At 38.7% G+C, this 12452-nt stretch overlaps 1 protein-coding gene across 1 annotated transcript; it reads right to left on the bottom strand.

The window, feature by feature from the left end:
- Positions 1-758: 758 nt before the first annotated feature.
- LOC109218212 lies at positions 759-3839 on the bottom strand. Its single transcript, XM_019382562.1, has 3 exons — positions 3091-3839; positions 2176-2523; positions 759-2059 (listed from the first exon to the last, which is right to left on the bottom strand). Exons 1-3 carry the CDS (start codon positions 3559-3561, stop codon positions 1436-1438), a joined length of 1443 nt encoding a protein of 480 aa, XP_019238107.1. The 5' UTR covers positions 3562-3839; the 3' UTR covers positions 759-1435.
- Positions 3840-12452: the final 8613 nt, after the last annotated feature.

The raw sequence follows: 12452 nt of genomic DNA, 5'->3' as shown, positions 1-12452 counted from the left end.
TAGCATGAGGCATGAGCTCCTTTTTTTTTTAAAAAAAAAAAAAATACTACAACATCGAAGTTGATGAAAGTAAAAATGGCAGGTGAAGGGGGAGCATGGCTTATCTGTAAAAAAAAAAGGAAGAGTGTTACTGTGGGGGAACAAAGCACCTGAACAAAGGTGAAGATAATACTCCAGTACTAGGAGAAAGAAAGAAAGAAATAGGTGGGAAGTGATGAGGATATCACATGGGTTGGTAAAGTTGTGTTTTTTACCCTGTCTCTCTCATGCTCCTCCAACTGTATGCAAGCTCAACTTTACCAAACACTTATCAACACCTCTTGGCATCTTTTACTTTCTTCCTTTCTGTTTTGTTTTCAATTCAATGTGTTTATTTCAAAAAGTCACGAGTTCAGGCCATAAAAAAAATTACTTGTAAAAATGCAAAATAAGACCGCATATAATAGACCTTATGTGATCTAGCCCTTCTCCAAAACTCACGTGTATCAAAAGCTTTGTGCACCGACCTGCCTTTAAGTGTCTAAGATGCTGGAACTCCAGCTACCCTAGATGGTCTTCTTTCAAAAGAATCAGAAACCAATTTCTCAAAAAACAAATTATATTGTCCTCACATACACAGGCAAGTAGTATATAAATCTGGCATACAAGTGCAAGGCATCAGCATTATGTCATGAAGAAAGTACATGATTTCAGATAAAACCAAAAGGGATTCAACTGAGAGATGCTCATCTCTGCATCCGCAGGTATTCCACACCAGATGGGCAAAGATTCTGTTATTATTTTCTTGGCTGTATTTACCAAACCAACGAAATACTGAGAGTAGTATCTGAAACCAACAAACAAGATCCAATCTGGTTAACAGCAGAATCAAACAAATTTACAACTTTCTTCATCTGCTTACCTTAACTACTTTGACTTTAACCTAAACTCCAGAGAAATCCCATTCTCCTGACACACAAATTGACAACTTCCAAAACTAAGAAAAGAAAAGGAACATGTCATATGAAAGTGATAAAAATGAAAAAACTAAGACTGCTGTCAATCCAATCTAGCAGTGCTCTAACTACCACAGCCATATACAGTAGGCTGAGAGAAAAAACTATGATCACCTAAAATGGTCAATGACTCGCCTCATGGCAAAGTTTCCCGACCTAGATTTATGGAAGGTAAACTAAAAATTAACCTCCAGTTGCTCCATTCGTCACCAGGAAAATTGAGCTCCAACGCTTCAGTTGGATTCTGTTTTCAAGAGTATAAAAATTCGTCCAGGCTCAGGAAGAACCTGGGAATCATTATGCTCTATTTACAGATATAGATGTACGCCACCAACTATTTATGACTCAATTAATTAGCATCTAAGTAACTTCTAGTGTGTTAGTCAATCAGAGACCCCTCTTTCCGTATAAACAATTGACCAGCGTTTGTTCCTAGTAGGTTAGATTTCCACCTTCCACACCATGTTATCCATGCTGCCATCATGAGTTTTCTCCAGCGCTGCAACCTTAGCACGGTGATGGGCAAGTGAAATTGCACTTTTTCCCCTTTCATCTTGAGGGAGCTCACAGGCTTCGCTTATAGACCCTGATCTCAGATCAGCTGGTGGGATAAAGCAGTCCATCGATAATCCTGGGACGTTAAATGCAACCTCTTCTATTGTCCAGGCTTCTTCCATCCTAGTTTTGGTATGACTCATAGCCATCTCCCCAAAACGGAAAAGTGTGACTACAGAACGCCCAGAATGGGCAATCATGATTCCTTCAACAGGACGGTAATCATCTAAGAATGAGTTGATAGTTGTCTCCCAGTAAACTGCATCTCCTCCGTTAGATTGGATCCTGGTGAGATGTGAATCCTCCATGTGGACAAGAAGGCCAGTCTTCTGGCTGAAGTAGCCAAATAAGACGTGCCTTATGATTTCCGCAGGTCCTTCACTTCTGGCCTTCAACGTCTGAGGATCAGCACAGAGCTTCAGAATGAAGCAGTCCTCCCCATTGATCTTCTTCTCTCCAATGCATCTTGCGTTAGCAAACATACTAGCAGTAGATCTTGGATCAAGACCCTGTAAACAGTAAGATCCAATTCTGAGACTAGGTAAAGATGAAATCTTGCAGTAAAAAAGTAAAATGCCCAAATCCAAGACTACATTGTGAAGTATAATATTGGATATGTTTTCACCTGAAGGGCTCGTCGCAGTGGCCGAACAGGTCCTTTTGCAGTATGCGCACCAAGCCAAGGTGTATGTCTCCAGACGAGCTTGCCATTGCAACCGGCATGGACCTTGCTTCCACCAACAGCAAGCTCCACATACCACATGTCGGGATTCATTTGCCAGAGGACAAATCCACCTGACTCCGCAGCTCTAGCAGAATGCCTATTCTTAACAACCTTTGTTGGGGTTTCAAATTCAGAAGCTAACATCTTCAGTTTCCCCATGGCATAAGCATTCTTGATTGAATTCTGGAGCTTTTGCCCTCCTGATGCAGCAGTATATTGCTGCAATATATACTGCGCTGATGAAGTTTCCTGCAAAATTACAATAAAGAGGATCAGCCAAGTTTTCAGCACGGTAATTAGTGACTAAAAAAAAAAAAAAAAAAAACCGCAAAGAGACCACAAAAAAATAGACCCTCTTCTACACCTTCTACAGTTAAATAAATATTCCTTACAAAAATAAAAGGGTAGAAAAACATTAAACACACACTCCACTTAACAAAAATTTCTTTAGCTATCTCACTATATTTGAAAACTAAACAACTACAATGTGCAACCAAAAGGGACCCGTTAACACATCACCCCATTGTTTGCCATGTGCAACCAGTGTGTCATATGACCAGTAAACTTAAAAGACCAAAGCAATTAAACAGCATCAAAGTAGTTATATCAGTCATAATCAAGTAAACATCGACTTAAAATCATCTATTCAAGAGGGACCAGTTACTACATCACTACTAACTAACTTCTTAAAATAGAAATTATAACAAAGAAAAAGGAACAAGTCTACCTAATAATTTCAGCTCAGCTAACTAAAAATCAAAATGACGTATTGAAGAGAAGGATAATCACGAAAAAGGATTAAAAAAATAGACTTACGATGGGTGTATCTTTGATGCTAAGATGAGGCAAGGGGTCACTGGTGCTAACGTGCACCGGGGCGAGAGGAGCACCCATGACACCAAGCAACAGTCTCAGATCAGACCTCTTAGCGTACGCACTCGACGCCACCGAGGGAGTCCTAGAAAGCTGCCCTTTCATCCAATGTCCTAAACCCGACCCGACCCGCTTCGAATCCCCGACTTCTCCGTCGTCCGGATCCGGACCTTCCATCAACGGCGTTAATGTTTCCCCTAACGGCCTCAAGCTCCCTGATCTCGAGATCAACGCCTCAGAATTCGCCACGTAATGACTACTACTACTGCTATTATTAGTATTCTTCTTCCTCCGTAGCAAACTGGTAATGGGCGACCCGCTTCTTGCCGGACTCTTCGCTCTTGACCGCCCCGGAGATAAACCACGCACCACTTCTTCCTTTAACGCCGAGAAGAACCCTTGTTTTCTCTCCATTTTACGAAAACAAAAAACCCAAAACCCCAATACTTCGTTTCTCTCTTCTTCTACTAAACAACCTGAATGCAATTTTCAGAGGTTGAAATAACAATACTGAGACATAAGGTTAGCCATGGATGAAATATTTAGCAGAGATTATAGAGTGAGAAAAAAACTGAAAGAGTGAGTGGAGAAGCTGGAAGTTGAGAAGAAAAAGGAGGTTAAAGAGGAAAGAGAGGAAGACTGAGCATTGCTTTGTGAGAGTGACAGTGTGAATAAGACTAGTGGAAAATGAATGAATAATAAAAGGGATAAATCATAAAAGCAATATTGCTGCTTCTCAGTCTTGGGCCCATTGTGGGAAGTGATGTGAGGATACCTCTTTATCTTCACGCGCTTTTTTAGTGAGTGGATTCCCTGCTGTTCCTCTTACTTTAATAGGGGTTTCTTACTTTTACTTAATGATATTGTGGAGTATTTAATATTACGATATTGGGTAACAGGCTTGATTAATTAAATGATCGGGTAAGATTAAGAGAAACTTGAACGGTAATTTTCCACGTAGTAACTAATCTAGGATATTTTGCTTTGATCACGTTACTTATAGCGCGTGGTTTGCTCACCAGAAAAGGAATTTGTGGAAAACAACTAAATTAAATTCGGTTTACATTGAAGTTACGAAATTAAAATTCCCAGTGAATAAGGGAAGAAATTATTGTTAAACTTTATTTAATCCTCTTTTCTAGGTAATATCTAACTTTCTGTATGAACTGAAATATTTATTTATTAACACTCTGTTTGGATCATTGTTCCCCGTCATTTTATAATATATTGTATCGTATTATATTGTATTGTATCGTATCGTTTTATAAATATAATGTTTGGATAGATTGTATTGTTTGTTGTGGTTAAATAATATTTTGATGTTTGGTTTGACTGTATCGTATTGTACTGTAACTGATAAGTTGACTAAAATACCCTCAATTGTTTAAATATTAAATTTATCAAAAAATATGCATAAAAATAATTTTAAAAAACAAAACAGAAAAAAGCACACCTTAAGAAAGTAGAACAAAGGAGCGAGACAGAAGAATGCAAAACAAAGGAGCACACCCAATTAGAATTGAGTTAAAAACAAATTAGGAGAAAAAATAAAACAAAAGGCGGCAAAACACCTTTAACGTTGGCGGCAGAAGTTCTGGAAAAAATAAAGTAGGTTATAGGTTGGAGATTTGGAGTTAAAATAGAAAAAAGGGTAAAGGGTAAAATAGAATTGTGGAGTAATAAGTTAGGGCGTAATTGAAAAGAAAAATAGGAAACAATCCCACCACGTCAAATTAAATCGGTTGTTTCAAAAAGGGAGATTTTTCGTTGTTCCGGAACAATGGATTTAACAATACAATACAATACAACCAATTTTAATGAAACAATCAAAACAAACATTATTTTGACATGATAATACAATAAGATACAATGAGGAACAACCATCCAAACAAGCTGTAACTTCCTTGCAATAAAGTTTCAATATTTAAAAATTAGACGTAATAGCCATTGTATCTTTTATTGATCAAACCACTAACAGCTTGTTTGGATGGTTGTTACATACAGTATTGTATTGTTACTTTAAATACAATGTTTGTTTTGATTGTTACTTAAATTTTATTGTATCGTATCGTTAAATCCGTCGTTACGTAACGATGAAGTGTGCCACTTTATGTAATGACCGATTTGGTGTGGTCGCGTCGTTTCCTTGTATTTTTCTCTCAATCTCACCCTTCATTATTATTGTATAATTTTATTTTATCATTTACCTACCTTTTTATATACCGTATCATAATTTTTCTTTATAATATTGCAAGTTTATTCATCATATTACTGGTGTATGATACTATGAAACAATGGCAAAACGACACAATCCATTCAAACATTATATTCATCAAAACGATATAATACAGTACAATACAATACGATACTATACATTATGAAACGACACGTAACAACCATCCAAACAAACTTTAAGATAACGCTCAAACAGATTTTGGTATAAAAAAAAGAATGATTCACCATAAAGTGGGACAGGATGAGTAATACAATTTATGCCACGCTTGCACTAGAAATGAAGGAGGGCAGATGGGTGAAAAAAGGAGTCTATTACTCAAATAGTCATTTAACTATCAAAAAATAACTATACAAAATTTATCTTTCTTTCTTTGTTACAACAAAATCATTTAACTATGCCTACAACAATCAAAAGGTCACTCAATTAGATTTCTCAAACTTTTGATTACTAAATACATATTTTACCCTCTAAATTATCAACTTTTGTCTTCTTTTTATTTTCTTTTAAGTTTTTAATACTATAATATTTTTTTCTTTTTAATTCATATTATGGACTTACCTGATAAATTTTATTTATAAATTAAAAATAAAAAAATTATTCATACATATTTAAATAATAAAATATTGAGCATAGTAAAAAAATTAATTAGAACAATTTGTTCCTAAATAACAATTATGATATCAACAATAAAAACTCAAAAATTTATTTACACAATTGAGAATGAAAGGAAATAAAAGTTTTAAAATATATTGCTATGCACGTAATATAAAAAACAATTATTTAAAATGAAGATATATTTTTTATATACATTATATATTCTTGAAAGTTATGCTCAGTTGTATTATTATTCCGACATTATATATGCTGGAAAACTAACTATTCGTTTTTTATTTTATAAATAAAATTTATATGTTCTATTGGTAAATACATAATGTAGATTAAATAGGAGAAAAAATATAATAATAAAAGTTAAAAAAAAACGAAGATAAAAGTTAATAATTTAGAGGGTAAAATAGGTATTTGCTAATCAAAAGTTTGAGATATCTGGTTGAGTGATCTTTTGAGTGCTATAGGCATAGATAAGTGACTTTTCTGTTGAAAACGAAAGAAAGATGACTTTACAGATAATTTCGAAAAGTTGAATGGCCATTTAAGTAATTGACTTGATGAAAAGATGCACTCAGGAATCAAAATAGTTTGGGCAAAAAGTATATAATAATATAAATATACACAAAAAATATATATTTTATCGGCAGATATTTTTTGAAGCAACTAAAAATATACGTTTCTTAAATAGTTTTCAATTTATTTACTTTTTTTCTGGAACTTGTATTATACAAAAAAAAAATGTGTGGTGTGTTTGAATCCACAATTCCAAACAAAGAATCGAACCATTGCGATAGTCAATAAGAAATAAAAAGGAAATTTTACGAATTAATAGCTACCACAAACTAGGTGAGTCATTATTTAGGAACTCCAAACTATGTGTTTAAGCACTGTATAATTACAAGTGCAATGATTGTTAACTCGTGTTTCCCGAAGAAGGCAGTGCACCTGATAACCTTCCGGAGTACAGTGGCCAAGACTCAGATTGATTATCTACTTTCCAGAAAAATGTTATAGAGGTTTATGCACGGATTGCAATGTCATCCCGAGTGAGCATCTTACGACCCAGCATAGCCTTTTGGTTATGGACTTAGAGATCAGGTGGAAAAGGAAGAAGAGGGTTATGCCTGGTCCATCCAGGATCAGGTGGGGTGCATTGACTAAGGACAAAGCCCAAGAGTTGGGGGAGAAGTTGTTGGCTATGAGGGACTGGAGGATTAACGGGGACGCGAGTTGTATGTGGAGTACGATAGCGAATTGTATCAGAGAGGCGGCGAGGGAGGTGTTAGGATCTCAAATGATTTTTCTGGTGGCCACAAAGGGGACTGGTGGTGGAACGAAGGGGTTCAAGGGAAAGTGAAAGTTAAGAAAGTGGCGTACTTGAAGCTAGTGGAGAGCATAGACGAGGAACAGAAGAAAGCTAACGGGGGGTATAAGAAGGCTAGGAAGGAGGCAAAGTTAGCGGTTACAACGGCTAAGACTGCAGCATTTGGTCGTATATATGAGGAAATTGGGGATAAAGGCATGGACAAGAAGTTGTACAGGCAGACGAAGGTTAGAGAGTCGAAGGCCCGAGATCTGGACCAAGTGAGATGCATAAAAGACGACGAGGGGATAGGAGCATTGTGCTGGGTGAGTTGGAGTACTCGGAGCGCCGTCGTGAGTTTGGGTACTGTAGATGCATACGAATGGGGGAGGTTGAAGGGGCTATGCACAGCATGTGCAGGGGTAGAGCGACCGGGACAGACGCGATTCCTTAATTCTGGAAGAGCGTGGACAACGCGAGCTTGGAATGGCTCATTAGGTTGTTTAACGTCATTTTTAGGATGAAGAAAATGTCTGATGAGTGGAGGCGGAGTATGGTGATTCCATTGTACAAGAACAAGGGAGATATTTAAAACTGCAACAACTATAGGGGTATCAAGTTATTAAGCCATACTATGAAAGTTTGGAGAGGATGATTGAAGGGAGGATGAGTGTGTCCATTTCCGAGAACCAGTTTGGTTTCATGTCGGGACGGTCGATTACTAGAGCCATCCACATTGTGAGGAGATTGGTAGAGCAGTATAGGGCGATGAAAAAGGACTTGCATATGGCGTTTATTGACCTAGAGAAAGCTTATGAGTAAGTCCCAAGAGAGGTCCTATAGATATGTTTGGAAGTTAAGAGAGTGCCGGTAGCGTATATAAGAGTGATCCAGGACATGTATGATGGAGCTAAGACACAGGTTAGGACAGCTGGAGGAGACTCTAAGTAATTCCCGGTTGAGATGGGGCTGCATCAGGGATCGACACTTAGGTCGTTCTTGTTTTCCTTGGCAATGGACACATTGACGCGATACATTCAAGGGGAGGAGCCTTGGTACATATTATTGCAGATGACATAGTCCTGATTAATGAGAAGCGTTGTGGTGTAAACGAGAGGGTGCAAGTCTGGAGACATACCTTGGAGTCTAAGGGTCTCAAGTTGAGCATGGCCAAGACAGAATAATTAGAGTGTAAGTTCAGCGGTATTACACAGGTAGCGGACGGGGATGTGAGGCTTGATACACAAGTCATCCCCAGGAGAGAGAGTTTCAAATATCTAGGGTCTATAATTCATAATGATGGGGAGATTGATTAGGATGTCACACATCATATCGGGGTAGGGTGGATGAAGTGGAGGCTCGCTTCCCTTGTCTTGTGCGATAAGAATAGGCCATCGAGACTTAAGGGTAAGTTCTACAAGGTAGTGTTAGACCAACTATGTTGTATGGGACAGAGTGCTGGACAGTCAAGAACTCCTATGTCCAGCAGATGAAAGTAGATGTTGAGATGGATGTGTGGGCATACTAGGTTAGATAGAATTAGGAATGAAGTTATTCGGGACAAGGTGGGAGTGATCTTTGTGGAGGAAAAGTGTCATAACCCAAAATCCACTGGTCGTGATGGCACCTAACCCAACCCGCTAAGTAAGCCAACTAATAATTATCCAATTTCAATAAAATTTAATGAAGTAATTAAACAAAAGAAGTTATCTGAATCTTATACAGTCCCCAAGGACTGGTAGTACAAATCATGAGCTTCTATGAATAGAGTTTACAAAGCTGATATGAAGTAAATATATCATCTGTTTGAAAAGTACATAAACAGAGTTTTATGAATCTAAGGCTACCATGGAAAAGAGGCAGCTACAACCGGAACGCAGGTACATCTTCTCCTCCCGCTCCCGTCGAACACAACAGCATCAACAATCAATATCTGCACGCAAGGTGCAGAAGTGTAGTATGAGTACAACCGACCCCATACTCAATAAGTAACAAACCTAATCTTAGGTTGAAAGTATTGACGAGCTGGAACAAGGTTGGGTCCAACACCGAAAGCCAACAATAGTTCATAACAACGTGAAGCAAGTAATTAAAGAAGTAACTCGAAATTCAAAATGCTAAGCTTATTCATAATTCTTGAAAATAGTTCCGATTTTCAAGTGTATCAGTGAAAACCTAAATCCTTTATCAAAATCGTTGAAAATATGAGTAGGCTTGAAAATTTGTAATTTTTTCCAAAAACCTTTCAACAAGTAAATATTTTATTTTCAGATAGCGTGAGGAAAGTACACCTCTATGCCTACATGTCAAGATACAGGTAAAATCATGAATGTCACCAAAACCGGTCATCAGAAGGAAATGCCATGTATCTCAAGTACGCATATCAAATAAAATGCATCTCAATGATGAACTCATGTGCTCACACTCTCAGAGTACTCAATCTCAATATCTCGCATTTCTCTCTTACCGTGCTCAATACTCAAAACACTCAATAACTCAGCACTGTAGAATACTCGTAGCGGCGTGCAACCCGATCCACATACATATAGCCATAAGGCTCGTTGCAACGTGCAACCCGATCCATATACATATAGCCATAAGGCTCGTTGTGGAGTGCAACCTGATCCATATATATATATATATATATATATATATATATATATATGTATACACATAGTCGACTACGCTCACTGGGGGTATGTGCAGACTCCGGAGGAGCTCCTTCAGGCCAAGAGCTATATCGCTACGGCGTGCAGCCCATCCCAAAAAATGTAATCAACATAACATGCTGCGGCGTGCAGCCCGATCCAATAATATCACTCTCACTCAGGCACTCGGCCTCACTCAGTCATCAATCCTCGGGCCGGTGCCCTCCCTCGTCTCTACCTCGGCCTCTAGAAATGGGGGAGCAGCTCCTCTCGGGTCTGGAACGTCTGCCGTGGGCGTCCTCACCATCTGTGAGAGAATAGAAGAATGAAATTTAGTATACTATCAACTGCACAATGGAAAATGAATAAAGAGTAGTTTCCTAACACCCTATAGCCTCTCGAAGATAAGTACATACGTCTCTGTACCGATCCGCAAGACTCTATTAGGTTTGCCCATGACTTGTGAGCCCTACGTGAACCTAGTGCTCTGATACCATGTTGTCACGACCCAAATTCCATCATAGGTCGTGATGGCGCCCAACACCGTCGTTAGGCAATCCAACTCTAATCAACTAGTGAGTTTTTATTTATTTTACCAACCAACCCCGCCATTTACCAAATCTTAAGTTTAAAACAAGCGATAATTAACAAATTCATAATAATATATATATACAACCCAAAATAACAGTCTACAAAGTGTGTACCAGGAACTAGTGTCACAAGTACTAGGGCAATTAGTAGAATGTACAACAATACCACTTTCCTACTGCCCGAAATAGAATAGACAGTACATAACAACAACAAAAGAAGAGAACTCTAGTATGCTGCGGAATGGCTCAGAAGGGGCAGCTCACCGCGAGATCTCGATCAGGTATAGGAACGTGCGCCGGACGGGTAACTAGATGCACCTGCCTCAGATCCTGTACAGTTAAGTACAGAAGCGTAGTATGAGTACATAAACAACATGTACCCAACAAGTATCCAGTCTAACCTCGAAGAAGTAGTGACGAGGGATCGACTTGACACTTACTAAGGTCAACTAGCACAATATTTAAGTGCTACGCTAAGCATGGATAGCATGGATATAATGATAGTCCCAGAACAAAGAGAAATAAGATATTACTTCTTAACAATATATCAATTTCAGTCATGTAACGTAATAAGTTACATTTTAAGCATTTAAGCAGAGTATAACACGGAAAAATTCCACATAAATAACATGCGCACATTATGCCGAGGTCGTACGGACCGGTCCGGCCTAATAATAAATTGTGCACTGCGAGAGGGTCAAATGGCACGAACCATAGATGCATCTATTTTCTACCGAGGCGATCGGCCCGATCCACAATTAGCAATTTATTATCAAGTAGGCACACATTGCTCATTCATAGTCAAATAAATTCATACAAGTTCTCAAGTAAGTGCGTACATCCGTTTATATTTATTTACAATTTCTAGCATGTCCTAAGTGATCTCAGTAGCAAGCAAGAACGTAAGCATTTGCAAGTATGGCATGATACGGGTCCTAAACTACCCGGACAATTAGCATAATAGTAGCTACGTACGGACTCTCGTCACCACGTACGTACGTAGCCCCCCCCCCACAGATAGTCATATACATTTATTTAATTTGCCTAGGGGGTTATTTCGCTCTTACGAGGTTAGAAAGGAGACTCACCTTGCTCCAAAGCTTACTTCTAATTTCAAGAACGCGGCCAAACCCTCAATTCGGAGCCGAACGATGAAAAATTATTCAAATAGGGTGAGAACTAGTCAATACAAGCTTAAGAGTTCATATTCTAACTATTAAAGTAATTTTCCAACCCTAAATGCAAGGTTCCTAAAGTTCATCCCCGGGCCCACGTGCCCGGATTCCGGAAATTTTTGAGGAAAGTTGTTACACATAACCTAAGGATCAAGAATATATGATTTTTACTTTATTTCCTAACGAATTTCGTGGTTAAATCTTGTTTTTATCAAAACCCTAGGTTTTACTCTAAACCCACAATTTTCACTAATTTACATGGTGTAATCTATCCTAAACTATGTATTAAACTCACATTAAGTAGGAATAACTTACCTCAAGATGCTAGGCCGAAATCCCCTCTTTGGAAGCTCCCAAATCGTCCAAGGAATGAATGAAATGCGTCAAAAATGACACATTCCCGTATTAAATGAAGGCACTGCCTTCTGCGATTTTCGCACATGCGGTTTGCGGACCGCATCTGCGATCTTGCTTCTGCGAGGGAACGTCCGCTTCTGTGGAAATGTGCTGGGCTAGCTGGGGCCGCATCTGCGGTCTGGGGACCGCTTATACGGAAGAGGAGCCGCATCTGCGCAACCTGGGCTCCTCCCCTTGGGCCGCATCTGTGATGAGTAAGCCGCTTCTGCTCTCTCGCACCTACGGGTGGCCTACCACAGGTGCGGTTATGACAGAACTGGAGCTTTAGCTCCTTCTCAAAATTTCTAACTTAACTCGAGCCTCGTCCAATTGACACTCGGGGCCCCC

Source organism: Nicotiana attenuata, unplaced genomic scaffold (genome assembly GCF_001879085.1).
Source record: "Nicotiana attenuata strain UT unplaced genomic scaffold, NIATTr2, whole genome shotgun sequence".
Lineage (NCBI taxonomy): Eukaryota > Viridiplantae > Streptophyta > Magnoliopsida > Solanales > Solanaceae > Nicotiana > Nicotiana attenuata.
This window is presented reverse-complemented; position numbering and strand designations above follow the sequence as displayed.

Excerpts from the sequence above, each read along its gene's own strand:
- LOC109218212 (XM_019382562.1), bottom strand. The coding sequence starts at position 3,561 with ATGGAGAGAAAACAAGGGTTCTTCTCGGCGTTAAAGGAAGAAGTGGTG. Across the intron at positions 2,524-3,090 it reads GCATCAAAGATACACCCATC|GAAACTTCATCAGCGCAGTA; the intron begins GTAAGTCTATTT and ends GTAATTTTGCAG. Across the intron at positions 2,060-2,175 it reads CACTGCGACGAGCCCTTCAG|GGTCTTGATCCAAGATCTAC; the intron begins GTGAAAACATAT and ends TACTGTTTACAG.